This window comes from Zonotrichia albicollis, chromosome 4 (assembly GCF_047830755.1).
Source record: "Zonotrichia albicollis isolate bZonAlb1 chromosome 4, bZonAlb1.hap1, whole genome shotgun sequence".
Taxonomy (NCBI): Eukaryota; Metazoa; Chordata; class Aves; order Passeriformes; family Passerellidae; genus Zonotrichia; species Zonotrichia albicollis.
Window position 1 is genome coordinate 14,613,785 of NC_133822.1, and position 25,783 is coordinate 14,639,567.

The window sequence follows — 25,783 nt, forward strand, 5'->3', positions numbered from 1 at the left end:
TGACAACAGTTTTGCTTTAGGCAATACAGCAAATCTGTTAGGAATGAACACACACTAAGTCCTCCCACAAGAATAGAAGTAGATGATCCATGATGATCCAGAATATTTGATGTGCTGTCATGACTTGCTCAGGAGTGGGGCCTTTTTGGAAGCATGAGGGACTGTCTTCAGGCAGTTTCCAGGAGTGAGGTTCCCTACAGCTCCCAAGGAGTTTGCAGTAGGGCAGGCAGCCAAATCAGCACAGCATGGCCCCAGCTTTGTGTGCTGCTCAGTTCTGGGCAATGGGGAAAATAAACAGGCTGCAGGTGCCCTATGTCTGTGAGGAGGTGATGAACCCACAGTCTCACAGCCCTTCACATCAAGGTGGCATCTGTCTCCTTTCTCACCTTCAGTGGCAGCTCCACACCCATGCCTTCCACTGCCAGCCAAGTGTGCAGCAGAGCCAGAGCATTGAGGAATTGACCACCCATTCACTGTTTGGCTCCAGTGCAATCCATTCTAGCAGTAGTGCTGGCCTGTTAGCCCGTGTTCCAGTGTTCCCGCCCTGTGCTGCAGATGGGTTTGCTGCTGAGGTGACAGGGCCAAAGTGGTACAGACCCCAGAGTGACTCCATTCTGCACTATTGGCACTGGCTCTTGGGGATTTAGCATTGCCAGGCCTCTCTTGGATTTAGTTTCCTACTGCTTCTCCTGCAGGCTGGTGGCAAAGCTCTCAGCCAGCACTGTCACCATGCCAACTCCCACAGCAGGGATGCTCCCAGGAGTCAGTACATGCAGAATATACACAATATACAGCATTGTCACAGAGGCCTAAGCCCCAGATCGCTGGTCACAGCAGCCTAAATCAATGTATTTGCTTCCTTAAACACCTCCTACTGCTAATGGATTCTATTCTTCACTAAGGAGTTCTCTGTTGTTACCCCATGCTGACCCCTCAGCTTTATTTCCCTCCACCATCACCTTACAGCCTTCCTCCCCACTGTGGGTTTCTGATCAAAATCCCCTCTCCAGCATCACACCAGGGCTCATACAGCACTTGATTTGCTAGGGCTGCTACCAGGATAATTCCTGCAGTATGAGAGGATTTTTATGAGCTTGCTCCACTGATGGCTGCAAGTAAAATTGCTGCCAGCTGAGGATTACAAACCTGTGGAGAGTTGGCAGAGATCCAGGCCCTTTGTTGCCTCAGTACAGAGGGATCAAGCACACTGCATCCCCTGATAGCAATGGTGACTCTTGTGCACTCAAGATAAAGCTGGGAAATCAGACAGCCAACCCCTCCCCCGCCATGAGTAAATAAGACACTGAGTGCTTTGGGGTTGCCAGCACAAATATGATGTTAATTCAAAGGCAGGGACTGCTCAGCCCTTTGTGGGGGTCCAGGACAAATGAGAGCAGCTGCTTTCCCCTGCTGCAGGATGCTTCCCATGCCATCCCAGCTGCAGGGCCGAGCAGCCATCAAAGCCTGCAGGATTCTGTCAGTCCCTCCCCTCGCAGAGGGGAGCCAGCTTTATCCTAACGAGCCAGAACTGCACATGGGGTTACCTTTCCTTTATTAGAATCTTGCTTACTGTGGACTACCTATCACACTTACCTTGGCCTGTTAACAGCAGCCTGGCTCTGCGTTTAGCTCTGTGGAACAGACATGCAGCCTGAATTTGTACCGAACACAACCTCTTATTTGTGAATCTCTATTTTACCACCTACAGCCCTGCCTCTTCCATCACCTCATTTTTTGAAGGACAGCACTCTGGGGATGGGACACACTTGTTTCTTCTACAAAAAGTCTAAGGGTAAATTTCAGCCTTAAGGAAACAAAGGATGTCTTTTTGAGTGAGTATGAAACTTAAGGTTTTTTTGAAACAATCAGTGTGCTAAGCTTTCCAGCTCTGTTTCGCTTGTTGACTAGAACTCAGCCATCAATAAGGCGTATACTGATCTAATCCATTACAGCCTCTGATGTGTGCAAAAATACTCACTGTTATCATTTTACAAGTAGGCCACACCATTGACTAACGGGTCTATGTGTGACAAAATAGATAAGCACGTAAGAAATAGACAGTAACATAGTTCTGTTGAAAATATTAAAGGTTAATAAAATTTTTAGCCATATCATCTACAACTTTAAGTCCCAAAGATTGAAAAGTTTAATGTATAATTACCATCTTTTTTCTTAGACAACATGAAAACAAGAGTTTCAGATTTTAGAATGAAATATGTATTTTTAAATAAACCTGCACAGTGATGCAAACAAGTGAAAATTGCCTGTATTACCTCTTCCAAAGGGCAATTCAAATGAAAATCTGGATAACTATAAGTTACAAAAGTCTCTGTTCTGAACAGACAGAAAGAAGTGCTGAGCAGCAGAAGCCTGCAGGAGTGATACATAGCCCTCTTTACCAGAAGCCCACAGGGCCCCAGTGTAAGAGCCCCTCCTGCAGCACAGGTAACTCCTCCAGCCACAGCTAAAGCCCTGCCCCAGAGGCTGCAAAGCCAGTGAATGCATCTGCATGCACTGCTGCAGCACAAAGGATTTCCCAAGGCACATTCCTTCAGCAGCACTCACACTGACTTTATTGCACTCTTTGACAGTACAGTTTACTATCAGAAGGTCAATAGCTCTGGCACACCAAACAATTACAATTTGCATTATATACACACACTACTATGTCTATGTTCATCACAAACAGTTTAAACAAACCAAAAAGAACTGAACAGCCTTTGTATTAAGTTTGTTGAAGCATTCTCTCTGGGCAATTCACAGGGAGTCAGACACCTTAACAAAGAAGTCCACATGAGAAGACCCAAATACCATTCCCAATGAATGAGCTGAACATCAATGAAGAATTTGTTTTATTCAGACATCTCCCCTTCCATCCTTTCATGTACAAACTCTGTTCATACATCTCAATGTAGGAGACTATATCAACTTTGATTTGTACAGTATTTGTGAGTGTTTTGGGCCATACCTTATTTTTCCTCCCACCCCCACCTCCATCATCTATTGCTTCCATATACAAACTCTCATATTAGTGAGACTAGAAGCTATGAACTCATTCAACAAATTGCCTTGTTCAGAGATCGTCCCCAAGCCATTAAACAGTAACAGCATATTAAACATAGGAGTAATGTCCTTCCTGACAGGCTCAGCAGCAGATCTGATAGTCCTTTCAGATCATTGTATCTGGGAACCTACACATCTTGGCTGCAACTTTGACAGAGCTATGAATTCTACACAGGTGACTTTTGCTAGTTATCAGTGGCCACAAGAAACTAAACTGCATTTTCACCTGCCCTGGATGAATTTATTTTCCATTTTTCAGAGGAGACTTGGCAGAACTAAATATGATGCAGTAATAACCCAGATAGAGCTGCTTCTCAGCCATGCCTCCTATAAGGCTAATTTAAGAACCAGAAAGGGCCAGCATCCAGATAATCTCTTCATTTTGCTCTTCACAAACTGCAATACAATGCTGCACAGCCTTGAAAGACAATATATTTCATGATAATTAAACACTTCAGTTGGAGTACCCAGGACCTTCCATCAAACCATAGTACAAAACAGAAGTTTGTATGAATTATCAGTCATTGCTGAAATGAATCCTAATGGCTCACATCACACTACCAAGAACATGGAAAGTGGAAGCACTTCAAAATATCAACTTGTTTTTATACCCTTTCAGTTGGACTTTCAGAAATTCTGTTCCATTGGCTGTGCAGGTTGGTGTCCTTGTATATAAGCCAAATATTTCCTGCCCATAAAATCATATTAAGCAAGCCAAATACCTGTAGAGAAAGAAAAAGGGGGGAAATATAAGTTTGTTGTGTTTGATTGGGTTTTGTTTTCCTTTTTTTAAAACAAGCCAGAAAGTCTCTTCAAGACAAACCAGTAACAAGCACTATTTTTGGCACCCCTTCCATTTGAACAAGACATTTCCAAACTCCTCAGAGTAATATAAGCTATTTTAGCTATTTAACAGAGCTCTTTGTAGACCAGATAGTCAAACTTACTCCATACTTTGCACAGAATTAGACAAATTCTTTTCACTAAGCACCCCCACACATGTACTCTCATACCAAATGACTGATTATTAGGCCAATGAATAACAGCCTGAGTTTTGAAAGGTAGGATTCACTAGGAAGATCACACAATAAGAAATTTGCTCTAATATGAAGTGTTCTTTGTATGAACATGAGCTTCATACCATTATGTTTCAAGGAACCTCAATTTGATGTGTAAAAATCCTCACAGTTGAGTAAGAAGTTAGGTTCAGCACCAGCACAGCATTTCCTCTTTACTTATCTCAGTCATCAAACCACTTGGGTGGCTCAGTAAGATATTTTAAGTTGCTCTTGGCTAAAAGCATAAATAGACACTCAAATGTGTCTAGAAATGCTGCATGTAACAGCTCTAGAGGCAGATCCTGCAAGATGTTTCTCTTAATTTCCTTCTGAAAAAAACTTGTTTCTTCCAAGAAAATATTAGCTCAGAGTTTTATCACTGAAATCATGGACCTGAATGACAAATAACCCATAAAGAAATCTTAACACAGAGCAACACATGCAGTCAGTAGAACAGGGCTCTCAGGTGCCATTTGTTGTTTCCCAGCACATTTATTGTACCCATATGGTGGAAGGCATACATACCACTGACACATTCAGGATTCCCATGCGGGTCACAGAAAGAAAATGGCAAGTTGTTCCTGGTGCTTTGCAAGACTCAATTCCCGGAACAATGCTGGCTCCTGTGGACACCTTGATGTCAGCAAGGGCATTTGCCCAAACAAAAGTACTGACCAGCCACAGAAAGGCTATCAAGACACTGATTGCCAAGTCCTACACAAGAGAAATACTCATTAATAGGTTAAAAAAAATTTCAGGAATAAGGAATACACATGAGAGCAAGGCAGGGACAGTATCAGTTATATCACCAAGATAACTGCATCAGTGATAACAGTCACAAGCAAATTTAGTCATTAACAATGTTATAGTTACAACTCAGTGTTGATAATCTGCTACAAAACAATGTGTTTGTGCGTGATAGATGCAAAAGACAATCTTAACCTAAGAAATCTGTTTCTAAAATCAGATGCCTAACACCTATTTTATGAGAATTTAAACCAAAGTTAAGTAAAGTGAGGGTGATGGGATAGAGGCAGAGGATTTAAATCTGGGTGGCTGATAGGCTAAAATTTGGTTTGAAAAGTCATTAAGTCAATTTTCAAGCACGTTATGAAATTTCTTATTCAGAGTTTCAATACTGAAGGTGACTGAAATTCACAATGTAACTATTTTCCTCTGCCAATTGCAGCAGGTGCTCTGTACAGAGAAAAATGTCAGAATAACAGAGGAGATTCCACTTACGGAACAATTATATACTCAATTGCATGATACAAAAGAAAAGTTGTGGTGAAGATACTGTTCACCTGGAAAAGTGAAAGTTCATTCCACTGCTTCAATAACTGCATAAGATGTGATGTCATGGATGGCCAAGGGCTTTGGGCCCCTTTTCTGCTAAAGTGCTGTAGGGACCACTCTGAGAAACTTGTGTTCACACTGCATTTAACTTTTGTAACTACTGGATATTCACCAATTATTCTCACATTAGCAATATTTCTCATCCCTTTGCAGCTTCAAAGCCAAGCCATTAAAACACCTCAGTATTACTTACAGTTAGTGGGAATTTGTTATTGTGCTGATACACATGGTTATATCCAATATATACCACAAGGGCAGTAACACAGTAGACAAACACCAATGCTGCCAGTGCAACAAAGAACTGTGCAGAAGAGGAGAAGTCACCCACGAGGTAGACATCAGTCCAGGTGCCACCACAGCCTTTTGGGTCTGGTGCACTAAATACAGCAGTATTCAACCTGTGAAGATTATATCCATGTAGTCAGGGTTTGCTACACAGTGGGAGCTTCATTTGCTTCATTGTTTATACTTCATTATTATTGCACTTCATTAATTACACTCCATGCTTCAGCATTCTGATTGTATAAGTTTACTCCGAAAGATACACTACAGATATGTAAATAATCAGTTATGAAACACAATCTTTAGAGAGCTTGACAAATCTTTGTATCTAGTCCTGCACTAAGATATACAACAGTACCTTCAGGAGAAGACCCTTAATTGCATTTTTAGAGCAGTTGAACAAATTTTCCTGATTTGGAAGCAGACTCAGCAACATTACTTGGCAGTTAAACAAGGTGGACTTCAGAGGCATTATAGCTACAAAACCCACAAGCACTGAAGCTGAATAAAAAAAAGCTGTGTGACTACCATTGATCACCATGTGACCAGCACAGAATTATTTCAGATCCTCTCTCCCCTCCAAATGCTGGGTTACAATGCTGGGTTTTGTGACCGAATTCTGTACTGTTACTGGCTGTCCATTGAATCAATTTCCATATTTATGTTATTACATTTATTGAACACATATGGAACACCAACCCTGCACTCCCTGTAGTTGTGCAGCTGCAGGAACTGAGAGGAATCCTCCTTCCTCCTGCTCCAGGAAAGGAGCTTGTCTCTACAAGAGCACCACAATGACACTGAAGTATCTAGGTTTTTTGTGCCCAACAGCCTTACCAAGATAATGCTGGAATAAACTGAAAAGAGTTTTCCATTCAGCCTCTGAACAACAATAGGATAATGGCACATTCAAAATAATCTTATCTGGACCTCCAAAGCAGCTACAAATTGATGAAGAATTAGGCTGTTTAAATGGATTGTGGTTTTTGTCTTGCTAATTACTTTCTGTAGTATTCATGCACTGCTAGACTGGAGCTTAAGATAGAATAATACAGAGCATAACAGCCTACTGCCATTTCTAACTACTTCTTTCTATAAGGCACTAACAAATACAGTGCTTTGAATGACTTCAACTAAATATTTTATTGCTGCTACAGAGCAAGCCAGAAGTTTCACATCTTCACTTTACAGTAAGAACACATTCATAAGGAGGCAGATAGGGAAAAGGGGAATAAAAAGCAATTATCAAGTAATAACTGAAGAGCTAATGCTCACCTGAATGGATAAGAAAAAGCAGCTGTAACTGTTTTGTTTACCACACCCTCACAGGAAACTAGAAGAGCAATTTCACCTCGAAAGCCTCCACATGTGGCAAAAACAAAGATGGCAAAAACCTGTAGGAATTGATACATAGACACATTAGTGCACACCACTAGAGCTCAAAGGAAGCAAACTCAACATTTAGCTGAAATAGCTAGAGACAAGAAATAGCAACAAAGTTAGCAAAGCTGAAGTATGAAGTGATGTCAGGAAGAAAATGTCAAGTTTCTAAAATCCAAAAGCATAAGCAACACTGCTAACCAAAGCCCATTTAAAAGTGCCTTCTGTATGATTTATTTTCAGTTGCACAGAACATTTTTTGGGGGTTGTATTTGGTTGGGGTTTTTTTTGTATGCTAACAGCCAGCATAGTATTTCTTGCAGGTGATGCAGGAAACATTTTTACAAGTCTTGCATATCCACAACTATGAATTCAAACAGAAAGTACATGCTCAGAGTATCACATATTAACTTAACTCTCTGAATAGCTTTTGTCACTTTTTACCACACTCTTTTCTCACAATCCAGACCTTAAATCAACAATCATGTAATTACCACACCAATTTTATGTATCTGCAGTCCACAGGCATGGCTGAGGAGCAGCCCAGTGCTGGACACCCAGCAGCAGCAACCTGGGGCAGGGTCTGTCAGGCCAGGGGCTCACACCCGCCCAGGGGTACCCACACCAGGGACAGCAGAGGAAACAGCCCCCCAAGCTCTACTCACCCATTCAAGGACCTTAACAAAGCCCAGAGGCTCCAGGAGCATGGTGATGTCTATCCTCAAACCCACCATCCTGGGAGAGACCAAAGCAGCCAGCAGGAACCAACACCAGCCAACTGCTGCAGTATCCCTGGCACGTCCCTATAAGGGCAGCTCTTGCCACACCCCTCACCTGGAGGTGGGCATGGACCCACCCCCACGTACCCAGCTGGGGCTCTTCAGCCCCATGGACCCACCCCCAGGCACCCAGCTGGGGCTCTTCAGCCCCATGGACCCACCCCCAGGTACCCAGCTGGGGCTCTTCAGCCCCATGGACCCACCCACAGGCACCCAGCTGGGGCTCTTCAGCCTGGGGAGATGGTGCAGGGGCTGTCACCAGGGGGAACAGCACTGCCCATTTTGTGCAATGAGGCAGCAGTGACTTCTTCCTCAGCTCCTACCTCTTTCTCTCTCCCACCCAGCACGCTTTGGACAGTTACATGTGCTGTACCTTGAGCTTGATGGTTTGATGGCAAACGAGGCTCAGGCACCTGACAGTCTATGTGCTTGCCAAAATCTCATTGACTGCCTTTGGCTATTTAAGCTTTAATTGTCCATGTGCTTGCCAGAATGTCATTTACTGCCTTTCACTATTTAAGCTTTAGTTCTGTTTGTTTTCTGTGACTGCACTTTGTTGCTGATATGTTAACCATCAGTAAAAGTGAAGAGCTAAAGCTCCTGGTGAAGAAGGTTTGAGGACTCTCAGAGGGGCTGCCCCCTTCCCTGTTCCCTGGCCAGAGACCATGGATAGCCAAGGTGGCCATGGGCACAGCACCAGTTTCCTGGCTCTGATTCAAGATCCTGTAGGAATTTCTTCTGAGATTGCTGGGGGCCTTTGAGGAGCCCAGAATGTCAGGTGCTGCTCTTGGGAAGGGGTGACTACAGGAGGCTGAGGCTGCTTCTAGCAGGATCCAGCTGATCTGGCAGTTTACAGCAAGATCTGCAAGCAGATCCTGGCCAAAGGCCCTGGCTCTCAGCTGAGTGCCATTATTGCTGCCAGGCAGCCTTGAGGAAGGGGCTGAGGAGATGCCAAGGGAAGAGATGGCTTTGGGTCCAGCTCCTGGCTGTAGTTAGAGGCTGCAACAGCTTGTGCCAAAGGGGGCCTGCAGCCTCCACAGGGCAGCAGAGGCGTGCTCAGCTGTGGGGCTGGTGGAGGTGGTGGTGGTGTGCTGAGGGTCTCAGGCCCAGCACTGCCAGGATCAGCTCTCCCTTGGCTCAGATGGAGCTGCTGAGGGGTTGCAACTCTCCAGTCCTGGGGCTGACAAGCTGAGGTGCTGCCACAGACATGCTTTATGAAAAATCCTTTTCTTAGGATTTTTTTTCTCCTGAGAAGCTGAAAGGCCTCAGGAACAAAATGTAAACAATGATTATCTGCTGCTGTGGAATGCAACAGGTGCATCTGTGATTGGTCTCATGTTGTTTCTAAATAATGGCCAATCACAGTCCAGCTGTCTCAGACTGTCTGTCAGTCACTGGATTTTGTTATCATTCCATTCTTCTTCTTCTTGCTTGCTAGCCTTCTGATGAAATACTTTATTCTACTCTTTTAATATAGTTTTAATATAATACATATAATAAAATAATAAATCAAGCCTTCTGAAACATGGAGTCAAGATTCTCATCTTGGGACCCCTGTGAGCACCAGCACAAGGTGCTCTGTGGGGCTGCAACCAGCAGGTGAGGAAGGACTGCTCAGGTTGGGGAGTCTGGGGGCTTGGCTGAGTTTTGCTGTGTAACACATGCTCCTGCTGTGGATAAGCCATGGGAGGCCAGCCAAGGGTGGGAATACAGGAGAAGTTTCCAGGCTGGGAACTACCTGTGGGAATGGAAACAAAGGCAGTGCTCAGCTGGCGTGGGGCTGCACTGCTGCACTGCCTGAGTGGCTGCAGGCTCTGCCATGCTCACTCAATTCAAGGAGATTTTTTTTGTGCAATGACCAGAGAGGTGCTGACATCTGCCTGCTGCTGCAAATCCTGAGGCAGTACAAGCTAAAGCTGTGGAAAGGATGGCTCTTTCATTTCTTTAGCTGCTTTGGTAAATAGCACGTGAATCTCCCAGAAAACCCAGACCAGCAGTGCTGAGAGTTCAAGCCACCTTGGTTAGCTTCTCTGCCTGCACAGCCAGTGCCTTTAAGGAGTAAAACAGGACTATAAAACTAGGGATAAACCAAGGTGAAATGTCTATTTGCTCATCTTCTTGGCATCCTCCATGCCAATAAAATCTGTTCCATAAAGAAGTGGCATATACCGTCTTAGTTCAGCCTAAATGAACCAAGTAACTCTGTCCTCTCATACAATGTGCCTCGGTAATTTTTTGTCTTCCTTCTTTTGCATTAAGCAATGTATCTTCCTAACATTTTTATAGACATTGGTTTGATTACTCTGCTTTTCCACTTGTCAGTTAATTAAAACTATTTCATTATTTAAAACATTTTCCAAAAAGGCTCTCAGTCTTGATTTCTATGCTTTTTCTTCCTCAAGCCTTCTCAGATGTCAGATGTCCAGTATGGATGTACTCTGAACTACATACAGTGTTCTAACTGTGGGCTCGTTAATTCAAAATTGGAAAGGCTCTTAATTTTTCACTCCATATAACTTATCCTTCCCCTGAGTTTAAAAGTATTTTGGAACATTTCTGCTTGTGGATTTTATTACAAAGTGACACCAAACATTTTAAATGCAGGTGGTCCTTCCAAATGGCTAATTTCATAACCTGAAAGCAACTCTGGATCAAGTCTCTGCAGGGAAAGGTTTAGCCAAAAAGACTCTGTATTTGCAAGGAGCACTAAAAAAGGTCACTATAAAAATAAAAAGAAAAGAAAAAAAAGTTATTTTGATTGCAAAATCAGCTTGACTTAGAGAAAAAGTGACCAAAATATTAAAAAAAGAGAGGGGAAAAAAAGGATTGAGCAGCAACAGCCAGTATTGCATTCTGTATTTGGGAAAAAGCAGGACAGTATTAATATGCTAATCATGTAATAAATCCTTTCCACTCCAGCAGGGCTCAGGGGAGTGCTGAGTAACATCTGCTAAAGCTTCTATATCAGTTGTCAATACCCAGCACCCCCAGTTTGGCCAGGGCTGATAAAGGAGTTCAGTTAATATGGACAATGATTGAGGGTCATCTCTGAAACCTTGGGATCCATATGTCTGACTGCTATGGCAGCACAGGCCCATCCATTTATCTCTGTTCCTAGGAAAAAAGGTAGGGGGACTGGTGCAGAGCCCTCTTGACAGAGAATTAAATCAGAACAATGCAGTTAATGTCAAGCTGCATGGTCATTTGGGAGTCAGGTTTTGCTGATTAGCCAATGCTTAAGCTGATCAAAAGACTGGGCTGATTGATAATATTTGACTCTGTAATGTAGTTTCAGGTTCTATGGGGTATTTGGCCTGTTATTTGATGACTCTAGAAGGATATAAAACTCATGTAATCACTGATTTAATTAGAAAACAGGTATCTAAATTAGCTTTAACTGAAAATCAATATTATTAGTGAAAAAAAAATTGTTTCTCAGAATACTGAGTCCCATCCCTTGGGGGTTAAAAAAAGGACAAAACCTGTGGCATCTATATGTCTGTTCTCATGGTGTCTGACAAAGTTGTGGGAGAAGCCAGTGGGATTCCTGGATTCCTGGCTGTCCCAGATGTGTGTGCAACAGAGGCAGCAAAGTGAGGAGAGAGGGGCTTCCCCTGAAGTATTGTGCAACAGTCTCGTTTAATAATGCCATGGAAGATTAATTCAAACTACCTGGATGATTAGGAGTCACAGAGCGCTCATTTTTTAAGACTGAAAGAACTTGGGTGGCTTAGCAAAATGAAGATAACTAACAGGTATTACTCCTGGCCTTCAAGGGAGTACACACAGGGAAGGCAGAGATTTATACAGAGACAGGTTTATCAAAAGGATCCTGCACGTAATCAAAGAATATAATTTATATTGAACATAAAGTGTGAGATTCTGACAAGATCTTCCAACAGAAGACAAACACTGAAAGTTGTTTTATAGGAAATTCAGAATATTTGCAATATTGTTGTTTGTGATAGCAGTGTTAAAAACCCATCAAGTGGAACTTGATGGCTCATTGTGTTCTTTGCCCATCCAATCCCCTACACACTCCAAACAAGGATTAATTCAGGGAAGTCCTGAGCTCTGTGTTTGCAGATAAAGCAAAGTGGGTGATTAAATTAATACTTATCTGTCAGGGGAGGAACCATTGCCCAGGACTGCTCTGTCCCCAGCACTGTCTATTCAGCAGGGCTGGAAACACCAGGTGAAGAAAGGCCTTTTCTTTCTCCCATAGTAAATAAAACTTGCCACATAACTGTCTGCAGATAGTTCCTTGTCATGTAATAATCTGTATTTTGTTAGTTATCTGTATGTTTTCAAGTACCTGCATGATTCTATTTGCTTATACACTCTGATTCTTTAAATCTTTCCTCTTTAGACCTGTAAATATATTTATTATTCAGTTTATTTCTCATTGGCTCTCTAACAACAACATTAAGTTAGATTGTTCCTTTTCCCTGACTTCTGTAGCACAGCTCTGTCTTTACTCCAAAACTTTGGAAATCACTGTTTAATGTGTTTGATCTTTGCAGAAAGTCCTGGAGACATATTTCACCCCATGTGCCAGTCATCTTTCACATCCAAGCAGGTTTTAAGTTCTGTGGCTAATACAAGTTGGATTTCACAAGATATTGTACCATTAAAAAAAAAATCTAGTAATTTTACACTGTCTCTTTTTCATTTACTCATATCAGCTTAGTTATTTCTGAACTATTATTGGTATCCTTATTGCCTTGAATTTAAATTTTCTACTACTGGAAAAATTCTTGTTATTCTCCTGGATACCTGTAGAAGAGCAGGTGGTTGTGTCCCCTACTCCCCACATTTCTGTGCCCATTTCCAAAGGGCAGGAGGGCACACAGTCCTGCCCAGAGAGGCAGTGGCTCCTCTGGAAGGTGATTCTGAGCAGAAGTTTCTTACAGCTGCCCTTGCCTCCCAGGCAGTGTGATTTACACTGGGGATCACAATTTACAATCCTCTGGTATAATTTCCATAGTTTATCACTCCATAGGTGTTGGTTGGGTGCCATGGGACTCCTCTGGGCAGTGTGCTGGGGTGTGCCTTGCTCTCCAAGCACTCCTCAGAAAACTGTCACTGAAGAGAAACATAAATTAGCTACAAAGGACAAAGAATATGATGTAGGCAGCTGGAATATCAATTCTAAGCTGTACTGTGGAGCTGTGAATCTTCAGGCAGGATTGATACGGCTGCTTTTTGGAAGGGTTTGTCTGGGAATTTGGAAGGGTTGGTCTGGTTTGGAAGGGTTTCTGTGGTTTGTAAGGGTTTGTCGGGGCGGCTGCGGGGCCGTGCAGAGTCCTGTTCTACCATCTAGTGGCGCCTTGAGACAGTGCACATGATGGAAATAGCTCATTTTCAGGATAAATCTTGATTAATTTAATAAATTATTACCAATTTATGTTTGTCATCTCTGAAAGACAACAGCATTTCCTGGATGAAGGCAAGCCATTAAGAATGCCAGGGATGCTGATTCCCACACGGTGGAAAGGGGGTAGAAAACATTCTCTGCTGCAGCCAGACCTCTTAAATTCAGTGTGGTTCACCAGCAACATCTCTGAATATACACTGGTCTCACTGTGTTTAGTACTGCTCGTGATCTGTACCTCACAGCAAAGCACAACTCTGTATGCCACTATTAATATACTTTTTGATCAGTCTAGAAATCTTCATTTCCTCCTTTTCCTTCTCTTCATTTCTTGACAGTAATCTCTGAGAACTAATCTAGTAAATTAAGTTTTGACCATATCATGCCACTTTAGGCAATATCTGCCTCTAATGCTTCAGCCAGCCTCTGGGTTTTGTGGTGTTTTATGTTTTACTTGGTTGGCGCTGACAGCTAAATAAACATGCTCCACCCATGGCTGCACTCTTTTCTGCACAAGGTTATACTGTCATGCATTTGAACTGCTCAGGACAAAAAATAAACCCATAAATAGTATTTTTTTTGTACTAAATGGGTGTAAAAAGCTTGTGAATGCACAAAGCAGAAGGTGCTTTGAGGGAACGTCCCAGGAACATCTGAACACAAAGAGTAGAATTCTGCTCCCAGCAGAAAACCCAGGGCAGGACCAAATGCCTTTGGAGCTCCCAAAAGTATCAAACTGGGCTCCTGAACTGCACTCAGGATCAGCTCAGAGCCTGCTGCAGCACACTGACCCTCAGCACTACAGGAACTTTAAAATGTGCCCACTTATTTGATGGATGGGTAAAGCACAGCATCCACCCTGCTTGCTGACCTAATGATGCCATGCTGCTGTGAAGCAAATGCTGCTAGAAAATTGTTTGCATTTTTAACCAAACCTCATTAAAACTTTATGTATAATTAATTATACAGCTGAGCTGAATGCATTACTTTTTTTTCCTTCTTTATTTTCCTTGAAGTTTCCAGATTTTCCAAGTGTTGACAAAGTATGTGCTAATGACATCATTATGAAGTTCTGTTGTTTACTGTTTTCTTCAACAAGTAGTAATTTTATTGACTTTGGCAGAGAGAGTGGTGTTTTGCATGATTTCAATAGATTTTGTTACACAGAGGCATAATATAAACCAAGATGTTCCAGAATAAACAAGACTATTACTACCAGATGGAAATAGTTGTGAAGCATTATTGGACTTGAAAAAACAAAAACATTTTAGGAAAAACATTCTAGGAGTCAGCTTAATCATTTTGAAAACAATATCTAAGTCTAAAGTGCTGTTTTTGGAGGAAACAATGGAAGGATATAAATAGTAATTATTTCAGATCTTGCTACTTTATCATCTATGCACATATTTAGAATATGGGAGTCTTTAAAAGACTTGCCAACACACTTGAGCTAATGTTGTAATTTGAATCTGAAATGAGATATTTCTCATTTTAACACAAATCAAGGCAGCTAAAACTCAAAAGTCAGTCTAGCAGCAAACTTACTGAACTTAGGGACAGGAGATGTTGGCTGACCTTATTTGTAGAGCTGGTCAATTGGTTAATTGTGATTTTCAGATGAATTTGAAATTTATCCTGGTAACAACAGCTTATGCAATCAGGGGGTAATGACCCCTGGCAAATGACACGTTTATAACTCAAATCCAGGTCATGGACATCAGGCCACAAAATAAAAATTAATCTGTTTAACAGTACAAGTATTTCTTATTCTAAATGGTGAGAAAGGAAGTCTGTGGAGTTGGGTGGAATAACTATACAGGAATGCAGATGGTCAAACAGGTAATATTTGTCTGCCAAATGAGACACAATAGATATTGTTACAGAGTCTGTTTGGAAATTGAAAACAATGAAATGAAATTGAAAGCAATGAAATCAGTACTCCAGCACTGAGTAGATAATATATTTTAGATCATAAATTGCAAAAATACATAAAGGTTAAATAAAATGCAAACAGCTATGAGAAGTAAAGTGAAAACTGAAACAGAGGATGCAAGAAAACAAAAATGTCACTTTGTAGTTAATTCAGTTATTATTTGACTGGACTAAATTCTCTAGAAAATCAAACACAAACTAAATAAGTCTCCAGCAGCCCATGTAAATGAAAAAGCCTTTCTTAATGTCATTAAATGCAAATGCTACTCAGTTCATAAATCCTTAGTCTAAAAGTTCATGGTCCTTCAAATGCAAGGGTGAGCTGTCTTTTGGTGCAAGCCAAGAATTTGGCCAAGATCATGCTCAGGTAGAAAAAGCAAACTGCACTTTTGGCAATGCAATTTGGCAGCTGCATGTTTAACATCTTTTTTTCTAAAGACTGCTTCAGCACCTGACATTTAGCAGAAATAAATCAAGCAGGTACACAGTGATCCTGGCCTTTTCTTGCTGCTCTGAGTCAGGGAATAAATTGGGCCACTACTGGTACCTGCCTGTCACACTTCAGGGTTCAATAGGAGCATGACCTCTGGCAGGAAAACTGAGCAAAGGGATATTGCAATGTTGGCAAATTATCCTAGGAAAGCAATATCACAGGGAAAACAAAAGGAAAAAAAAAATCTCCTTTATGTGACCTGACAAGTCCAGATTTTCAAGTACGTGGGCTGTAAAAAGTTGAGCCTTATAGAAAGAATTTAAAAGTCATGTATAAGAGTTGCTTTAAGACTTTTCAATTTTCAAAAAAGTTTTCTTAACTTTCTAGACCTTATTAATTCTGCATGTACCAGTATGAATGCAGAGTAAAATGTAACAGAAAACACAGCAGAAAACCTTCATTTCCTAAGATGTTTCAGCTGCAGCAACTGAAATGTGGCCAGGGGCCTTCCTGAGCTCTGGGCCAGCTGCCATGGTGTTCTGTGACTTTCTGCTCATAAAGCCCCAGCCTCCAAACCATGATGGCTCTGTGTGCTGGTTGTAACCATCCCTGGACCACTGTCACTCCTGAAATGTGCCTGGGAATTATTTGGCAGCATGTCTGCATGGCCAGTTCCTGCCCTGGAGTCCCTCACCAGTTTGCTGACTGACAGCAGCCGAGGGCAGGTGCTCCCCTTGCCACTCTTGAATTTTCCTCATACCAAAGCAGCATTTTTGTGGGAGGGCTGGAGAACCCATAGAGGAAGGAGTTGCCTGGGATTTTCTTCTCATTCCCTCTTGCAGACTCTCATTGCTCTCCCACCTCTCCAGGCACTTGAGTGCTTGTGTCAGTGCTTGCAAGCCTGGTTTCTCCCTCCAGCCCTCACCTCCCTCCTTCACACCGCCTCCATTTCTCACAGGGCTCTCTCGTGCTAATCAGTTCTGGCGGATCCTCCCGGGATGGGAGATGGAAGGCAGCAGGAGGCTGGCAAGAAGCCAGCCAGGCACAGGAATTATAATAACACTGCCTTTTATGCTCCAAATCCATTTTATTGTAAGCATCCTGCTGTAGAAGAGATTCACGAGCCATTCATCATGCTCATCAACGAGCCCTTTGCTCAGAGAAAATCTTGAAGAACAGAAAGCTGAGCAGGAAGATCTGTGTTTCTCAATTATGTGGTTACTCTGGGGTCATACATACCTGCTGGTGCCACTGCAATGTGTCTTTAGGCCTGTCAGCAGTGCCCGACTGTGCCGGGGGAGGCACCCGAGCGCTGCCGCCTCCCTGTGTGACCGGGAAACTCAAACAGGAACCCAGGAGGGGGTTCCAGGCTCTACCACAGCTCGTGTTTCAGTGTGGAGACGCTGTGTTTTGACAAGCTTCCCGGGGGTTTTTCCAGGAGCTGGTTTCATCGGTCCTGTGGTAGTCTGCCACCCCAGGCAGCGTTTGGGAACATAAAGCTGCAACAACCTCTGAGGGGCAGGGGCAGCAAACTGAGAGGCTGTCCCAGCTGGGCTGGCTCTGCAAAGCCATAAATCCACTTGTATTTCCTCTCTTCATCCTTTCTGCTCTGAGCATGCACCAAATTCTTGGCTGTTCATAGTGCTTAAAACTTCTACCTTCTCCATGCTCTGCTGTTAACATCCAAAACAGACAGTGTGGGTTTTTTAGGATCTTCCTCAAACAGGTATATATATATATATATAGGCTTAGCATGAAATGTATGTGCACATAATCTACATTAAGATATGAACTTCAAGCACCTGTTTAAAATGAATATTGTTCATAGAAGGCAGAATTTAGGCCCTAACAGTTTTGACAAAACCTTCTATAAGATAGATTTGATTTTTTTTCATTAAGTTACTATAAATTCATTAGGTTGCTATAAAAATAAAAAGTGGAATAGCAAATGGACTGCCTCACCAAATCATGTGTCTCACATCTCATTTAAGGCTGGGACAAAAACTTCGATACTTTTAGATACCTTTCCCCCAGTTTTGAGCACTGCCAGATGGTGTGGGCATACACAGGCAATATAAATTTTAAATTTCCCATACCACACTTCCTCTTGCACTCATGGTACATAACTGACGAGGTGTTGAGATGACCCCGAGGTGTTAGAAAGTCTCTTTTTCCCAGCCCTGAGACCGAAGAAGAAGACAGGATTCTTTGGCTCTGGTTCTCAAGGTTGTTTATTTGCTCTTATCTAATACATTGTCTTTCGGACCCACTGAGGTCTGTCTGACAAGTTGGTTCATGGCACACTGACCCCCCCTCAGGGTGATGTTATCTTTTTATACTAAAAACTATGTGTACATTATTTACTATTACTTTCTAATACCTATCACCTATGTTAGTCTGTCTCTACTCCAAACCAATCCATAAGTGCCACCATCACAGCAGAAGATGGAGGACAAGAAGAAGCAGGAGGAAGGACAGGAAATGCCCAAATTCCTCCATCTTGCCTTGGACCCCCATTCTAAAACCCCAAAATTCTACATTTTCACCCAGTGATAAATTCAGTATCATTCTATTCAAACTCTTGTGGCTTGTAACTCTTCACACAAAGTTGGTAATTGTTTCCATGGGTTAAAATCCAAGACACAGGTGTTTTTGACTCTGTGCCAAGGTGTCTGAGCCCCTTGCCAGGGTCTCGAGTCCTCCAGGGCAGCCAGAGGAATTTCCTGGGTTCCGACACACAATTACTCTGTAACCTCCTTTTTAGCCTCCTTTTGCAAATGCCCATTGCCACGTGAGAGGGTTTAATGGCTTGGCACAAGATTCAAGGGGTGCTGGGAATGTCCATGCTGAACTGTGATGGAATGTCAGCAAGCTGTGGGAACCCAGGAATTCCTCTGGCTGCCCTGGGGGACTTGAACCCCTGCCCAGGGGGCTCAGAGACCTTGGCACAGAGCCCAAGACCCCTGTGCCTTTGATTTAGCCCTTGGAAAAAACAATTACCAACCTTTATATGAAGAATTACAAGCCACAAAAGTTTAAGTAGAATGACAGTGAATTTATCACAGGGTGAAAAATAGATTTTTGGGGGTTTTAGAATGGGGGTACAGGGGGCAAGATGGAGGAATCTGGGCGTGTCCAGCCTTTCTCCTTCTTCTTCTTGGCCTCCATCTTCTGTTGTGATGTTGGCACTTTTAGATTGGTTTAGAGTAGAAGCTCACTGTCCAACATAGGTAATAGGTATTGGAAAGTCACTGTAAATATTGTACAGATAGTTTTTAGTATAGAAAGATAACACTGCTCCGGGGGCAGGCAGAGTGCCTCTGACTGTCTTGCTGAGCAGACCTCAGCAGGACAGGAGAAAGAATTTTATAGGTAAGATACAATAAACAAACTTGAGACTGAGAAATGAAGAGCCCTGACTCCTTCTTTTAGCACCGGGCTGGGAAAAGAGACTTTCTAATGTATCTTGGGGTTACTCTGACCAGTAGGTTGGTTCATGGCACCCTGACTGCCCTCAGGGTAGTGTTATCTTTCTATACTAAAAACTACGCGCACATTATTTACAATAGTTTTCCAATACCTATCCCCTATGTTAGACAGTCTGTCTCTACTCTAAACCAATCCATAAGTGCCACCATCACAGCAGAAGATGGAGGACAAGAAGAAGCAGGAGGAAGGACAGGACACACCCAAATCCCTCCATCTCGCCTCTTGAACCACTATTCTAAAACCCCAAAATTCTACATTTTCACCCGGTGATGAATTCACCGAGTGCAAGCCATTTGCTGAGGGTGTTTATTCCCTGCGGAGCGCTTTAATTGCAGTTAAACTGTTTGAATACAGGCGCAGGCTCCCTCCCGAGGACAGGCCGCGCTCCCGCAGCCGCGCCCGGGCCCTCAGCGCCGCTCGGTCCCTGCCCCGCGTCCCCCTCACCCACAGCACCCGGGTGCCCCGCTCCGAAGAGCCCGGCACCCCTGGCAGCCAGCCCGCCTGTGATTTTCCAGCCGCACGTGTTCAGCGACGGCCGCCGTCGGCTTTGGCAGATGCAAGCAAAACATTTTGTAAACCTGGAAAATTCCCGGTGCTCACACTCTGTCTGACTGGTGTCCACCGGCAGCTCCAGGCTGAGCAGCCAAGGAGCATAAGCCACAGGATGGAGCCCTAGAAAGGAAGGAAGAAGTGCAAGGAGGGAAGAAGAAAAAAAGCAAGAAGAAATTTTTCCCTTCTTCACAAAACTATTCAAGATTTAACAGTAGTCTTCAAAATGATGGTGTTTTTAAGCTATGCATTTAAAATTCAAGCGCTTAATATAGCTGAGATTCCTTTGATTTGTTTTTTGATCCATGACCTTTTGGAGGTCACATTTGCCAGCTTTTCTCCACAGTCTCAATGACTAAACCCCTGCTTTTCATTGTTGTGAAAGCTGAGATCCTCACATAATCATATGACTCCTGAAGCTGGAGATAGCAGTACACCGAGTTCCAGAGGACCAGCCATCAGAATGCTGGCAACGCCGCAAAATTTCCCTGGAGGACTCATCCTGCTGTGCTTAATGTCCCAAAAATAATGTACAAAGTCTCAGATGAGATGAAGGAGCAATCTAAAGGGCACATTCAGCCCTTTGCAATTAACCAGCAAAGTCCATAGATCATGCTCCTCTCAAGCAGGACCTGTCCATCTAGGTAATGCTGACATTCATGTTGACCTCAGGGCTGGATTGAATTTCCCTCAAGGTGCACTCAGAAGAGCAACAGCTCTCTTGGGGACTGCAAAAGTGAATGGAAACAAAATCTCAGATCTAGAAAAGGTTTTGGGGTTTGTGTTTTCCATTTTTATTCTTTTTCTTTTCCTTCTTATAGATCACTTAATCACCCAAAACCTCTCAGGTGTTGACCAAAAACTCTACCTAATTTAGGAAGCATCTTTTGGATTAAGGAAATGGTATGATATATACAGAGAATAAAAAGGTATGAAATATTTTTATTTAGAGACAAGACTCCACTTTTACATGTTTTCTGTTCAAATGCTCTAGTTTTTCCACTGTGGAAGCACGTTTTATTCTGAAATGTTCCTTATTTAATATGGAGAATAAATTCTTACCTGATCAGACACAAAACATATCATTTTGGATCTGACAGAACCTTTCAGCTGTGTGTGATAAAAATGAGGTTTATTTCAACTGCCATATTAAGAAAATCAATCCTTGGCACATGTCTCAAACACTCTGACAACGCTAAAAATTGCCCAGAAGCCTGTGGGGAGCCAGGGTGGGAGCAGAACCCCCGGACACATGGAGCCATTAAATGGATTTGCTTTGGGCAGAGGAGGTGACAGTGAACCCAGCTCTGCCTCCTGCCCCAGGGACACCTCGCTGAGAGCAGGGATTGAGCAAGAGCTTGGGGGGAGCAGGGGCTGTTCATGGATTGTGCAAGCAGCTGGCAGAGCGTTTTTCTGTATTTCTGTATTTTTCTGTATTTCTGTATTTTTCTGTATTTTTCTGTATTAGTGTGAAACACCCAAATGCACTTGCCCGTAGCCCTCTCACGGACATCAGAGGCACTGCACCCAAGCGGGATGATTTTAGGATGCTGGTTAACTCTTTTGTCTTATTATAAGAATTATTACTGCTGAAAGAAAAACAAAAAAAATAAGAGCAGACAATATCTGGGTTTTTTTCCTCCATTATTTACACAGCCAGACAGAAGGTTTCATTCTCTCCTGGGTTCTGGAGCAAGTTTGGGCTGGAAGATGTGCCAAGGTGCCATGGTTTAACCTCTGGCAGCAATTCAGCCCCACGTGGCCACTTGCTCACCTCCCACTCTTTCATTAGGATGAAGAAGAGAATCTGAAAAAAGTAGAGCCTGTGAGTTAAGAACACTTTAATAATTGAAATAAAGTAAATTATAATAAATATATTAGCAGAACCAATTGTAACAGAAAAGAGAGATAGAGGGAAAGGAATAAAATCCAAGGGAAAATCCATGTGATGCCCAATACAATTCTCACCTCCTGCTGACCAATATCTCTCCCATCCCTGAGCAGTGATTGGCTCCTCCCAGCCAAGTCCCCCCATTTATAGACTGCCCATGGCATCCCGTGGCATGGAATATCCCTTTGTCATTTGGGTCAGCTGTCCTGGCCATGCTCCTCCTGGTTTCTGGTGCACCTGCTCATGGCACAACACGAGACACTGAGAGTCCTTGACTTAGGGGTCAGCACTGCTGAGCAGCAACTGAAAAATCAGTGTGATACCAACATTATTCCCAGACTAAATCCCAAACACAGCACTGTACCAGCTACTAAGTAAAAAAATGAACTCTATCCCAGCCAAAAGCAGGACCAGGTTGACAGCTCTGGGAGAAGGGGGTATATGCTGGGAGAATAGTCTTTGGCTATTCCAAAAGTAAAAAAAACTCTGTCTTGGCTACACACTTGTGGAGAAGGCTTTGGCACAGGTACTGAGGGAGCTCCTTGTGCCAGGCTTTACCCCTGTGATGTTTTCCCAGTGACTTTCCAGTGGCAGGGGATGGGGAAGAGTCCCAGCTCAGGGTGGGGTGACATGCCTGGCTTTGGTTCAGCACAAAAATAAAATGCTGAGTGATGGAACACGCTCAGACAGGAAATCACTTATTTCCCTGTGCAACTGCTATGGCAGCAATGTTGATATTGGATATTCCCTAGCTGAAAGAAAAAATAGGGCCTGATTTCAGTACAGATGAGTCAATGCCTCACTCTGCCAGTTGGTTTTCTACAGCCCCTGTACACAGAGTATCAACCACACAAGCTGCCAGAGGTGGATGGTTGTACATTTATCTTCCTTTATCTACAAGATGCATAGCCCTGAGTAAGGAAAAAAACAGACATTTAATTTTGTTTGGTTGTACCCAGTAAGAAACAATGAAAGATTTTCCAATTGCACTTGAGGTACTTTCATTTCTATTGCCCTTGAGACAGAGATTTATATCCTGTCACTTGAGAAAATCTGCTTGCACTTTTAAATCCTGTGATGTCTTTGGGGAAGAGGCTAATAGTCTTCAGAGACAAAAAAATCTCCTTTGGTCATTTCATGTGGGAAAGCTTTGAATTTCCTGACACCTGTGTTGTAATTTTTACTGCAGTCATGATTCCTCTGAAGAAGATGCTATGAGCTCTGCTCAGCCCACTGGCCAAAAGAGCAAATCTCATCTTGGCAGATATGGATTTGTTTCTTTTTTTTCCCCCTCACAATTTGCTCTTCCTGTGTTGCCAAGAACAGAAAAGACAGAAAGAGCAATTGTTTCATCTATCCTTTCCCCAGTGCTGCAGGTGGTTCTCAGCTTTGGAACAAAGTGGGAACATGGAGTATTTGAGAAGTCATGTGGCAGCAATTGACTGTAGGGCAAAATCAGTGCTCCCCATCAAACCAGCTCAGCCTCATGTGCATACCCAGATGTTCTGTTTCCAAATGTTACATTTTGCTCTAGCTCCATTTATAGCTGTCAGTGTCAACCTGAGCTCTGTGTTCTACCAGCAAATATTTCAACTTGATTTACACATTAACAGGCTCGGGTTAATTAACTTCCTTTAAAATGTGTGGAAAAGGAGACTTACACCAAGAAGTTAGGGAATTCCTGTGAAATGGCATATAAGAGTCTGAGAATGAGGTACAGATGGCACTAATGTCACTCTGTGTCTGATTTGTAGTGATTTATATGAGAGCAGCGTCAGGGACAGCCACCCTATGGGTTCTCAGTCCCAGGAGAACAAAGCCTGGGGGCTGAGTTGGTGCCAGCTGTGGTTGCCACGTGCCTTGGACTCGCTCCCTGGGTTTGTTTGGCAGCTGCTTTCCAGATCCCTGCCTTGCTCACAGAAGCAAAGAATGGCAGAGCTGCAGCACCCCAGCTCCTCCAGGGTTTCTTATTTTTGTTTTAAAGAAAAAAAATTCATATTTGTTCCTCTTTGTCTACATGGTATCTCCTTCTTTTCTTGAACCCCTCCCAGCCATACCTGCATGCACACATTAAGCCCATACATGCCACAGTGGCCTCACCAGGCTGATGGTCAGTGGCCAAGCTGTGCTGGCTTGTTTTCCAGGGGTTCTTGTTCTGGTAGCTCCCTGCCAGCACTGGGAGCCTCATGGAATACCTCCCTAGGACTGTGCCCAACACAGGTGTGCATCCCGCCACTAAGGCAAGCCATGGAAAAATTGTTTGTGTGATGGTGTTCACAGGGGTCTTAGGATGAGGGAAGAGACGAGGATCTGACTCCATGTTTCAGAAGGCTTGATTTATTATTTTATGACATAGATTATATTAAAACTATACTAAAAGAATAGAAGAAAGGATTTCATCAGAAGGCTAGCTAAGAATAGAAAAAGAAGGAATGAATAACAAAGGCTTGTGTCTTGGACAGAGGGTCCGAGCCAGCTGACTGTGATTGGCCATGAATTAGAAACAACCACATGAGACCAATCACAGATGCACCTGTTGCATTCCACAGCAGCAGATAATCAATGTTTACATTTTGTTCCAGAGGCCTCTCAGCTTCTCAGGAGAAAAAAATCCTAAGGAAAGGATTTTTCAGAAAATATCATGGCTACAGTTGGTATCCCCATGGAGCTGGGGAGGTCACAGCAGCCAGGGGCTGCCTGGGTTGCAGGATGGGTGTCTCCTGGAGCAGAGGCACAGCCACACGTTCCTCACCCACCACCGGCTCATTCATCTTAGCCTGAGCACACAAAGTTCCTCAGCAAGACTGAGCCATGCATTGACCTTCCCCTGCCTGAAATCACTCCTTTGGAGGTTTAAAGTCATCTGCTCTCATTAAAAAGAGTTACAATCAGTGAGAGATCAGCAGTCACTCTGCAGCAGGGTGACAAGTGACATGGTGTGTGACGTGTGTGACGCACGGACTGTCCCGTGCACTGTGCAGTCCCTGGTGCTGCCACATTCCCTTCAGGGAGCCCCATGGTGAGGATGAGGGTGGCAGTGTCCCTGCCAGCTGGGGGGCAGCTGCTCAGCCTGGGAGCACAGAGGGAGAGAGACATTATCCCCAACCCTCCCAACAAGTGCCCCAGCACAGCAGTGAGGAGGCAGCTAAGAAATTCCCTTGGACCATAGTGGGATGTGGGGAAAGTGCTCACAGAATCAGATGGCTCTTCCTAACAGAGGCTGGTGCTGAAGATGCTGAGATAGATTGATACTGGCTTCTCCCAAAGCTCACAATCCCATCACACAGTGGCAAGTTTGACCAGCAGCCTTGCTCCAACTCTGCTGTGAAGGCATTCTGGTGTCACCCTTAAGTCAAAACACAAAAATGTGCTCTTGTGCCCATGGGATTGCTCCAGCAGGTCCCAGCCTCCCAGAAACAGCACCAGCCTGAGAGTGAACCCACCACTGGGCATGAAGGCTTTGCACCTTTTAAGAGGTGCAGGATGGATATACCTGTCCATCTGTCCACAGGGGTGGGGACATACTCCTATTTTCTTGTCCTTTGTGGAGGGCAAATGCAATCTTTCACTCCAGGAGATGCCAGCTCTCTCTTTTGGCAAAATGCAGTTCTAGATCCTAACTAGAGTGTTCCTATGTGGGTGTCTACGTAATTTCTTTTATGATAGTAGAGGTCATAAATAATTTCCCTGTACAAGACCTTGTAGTCCTGTTGAGAGAAAAGAAGCAAGGGGCGAAGCTGGGTGTGATACATCCTGCCACTGAGCACCCTCAGCAAGCCCAGCACTGGTTTCTTCTGTCTGAAATCTAAAGCAGCTCAGCCCAAAGCTGTTACCCCGGGGCTGGATTAAAATCAGCATTTTTAATGCTAGTTTGATTGTCAAAATAAATCTACTAAATAAATGGTTAAAGTAAAAATGGTCCTTGAATGAAACCTGTTCCTTCTAACAACAGAGGAGTTCAGAAATATAGTTGGGAATAGGAGGAGGACACTGGGCTATGGTGTGAGATCAGTGCACAGATAAAATAATTAACAGGTAAAATGTCTGCTAGAAGGGAACTAGGAGTTGCATGATCCAATGATTGATTACTTAAATATCTGTTAAAGGAATCCCTGACTGATGATCTTTGAGCTTGTACTTGATTTACTTCAAAAGCTCCAGGCACTTTTATTTTTTATGGCAATGAATGTTTTATGA

At 43.3% G+C, this 25,783-nt stretch overlaps 1 protein-coding gene across 1 annotated transcript; it reads right to left on the reverse strand.

The window, feature by feature from the left end:
* Positions 1 to 2,452: 2,452 nt before the first annotated feature.
* Positions 2,453 to 7,194, reverse strand: SYPL1 (synaptophysin like 1). Its single transcript, XM_026790879.2, has 4 exons — positions 7,035 to 7,194; positions 5,671 to 5,875; positions 4,647 to 4,835; positions 2,453 to 3,785 (listed from the first exon to the last, which is right to left on the reverse strand). The coding sequence occupies exons 1-4, from the start codon at positions 7,169 to 7,171 to the stop codon at positions 3,669 to 3,671; spliced, it is 648 nt and encodes a 215-aa protein (XP_026646680.2). The 5' UTR covers positions 7,172 to 7,194; the 3' UTR covers positions 2,453 to 3,668.
* Positions 7,195 to 25,783: the final 18,589 nt, after the last annotated feature.

Coding starts and splice junctions, on each gene's coding strand:
- SYPL1 (XM_026790879.2), bottom strand. CDS start 7,171: ATGTATCAATTCCTACAGGTTTTTGCCATCTTTGTTTTTGCCACATGT. Junction 5,876..7,034: donor GCTTTTTCTTATCCATTCAG/GTGAGCATTAGC, acceptor TAATCTTCACAG/GTTGAATACTGCTGTATTTA. Junction 4,836..5,670: donor ATAACAAATTCCCACTAACT/GTAAGTAATACT, acceptor TCTCTTGTGTAG/GACTTGGCAATCAGTGTCTT.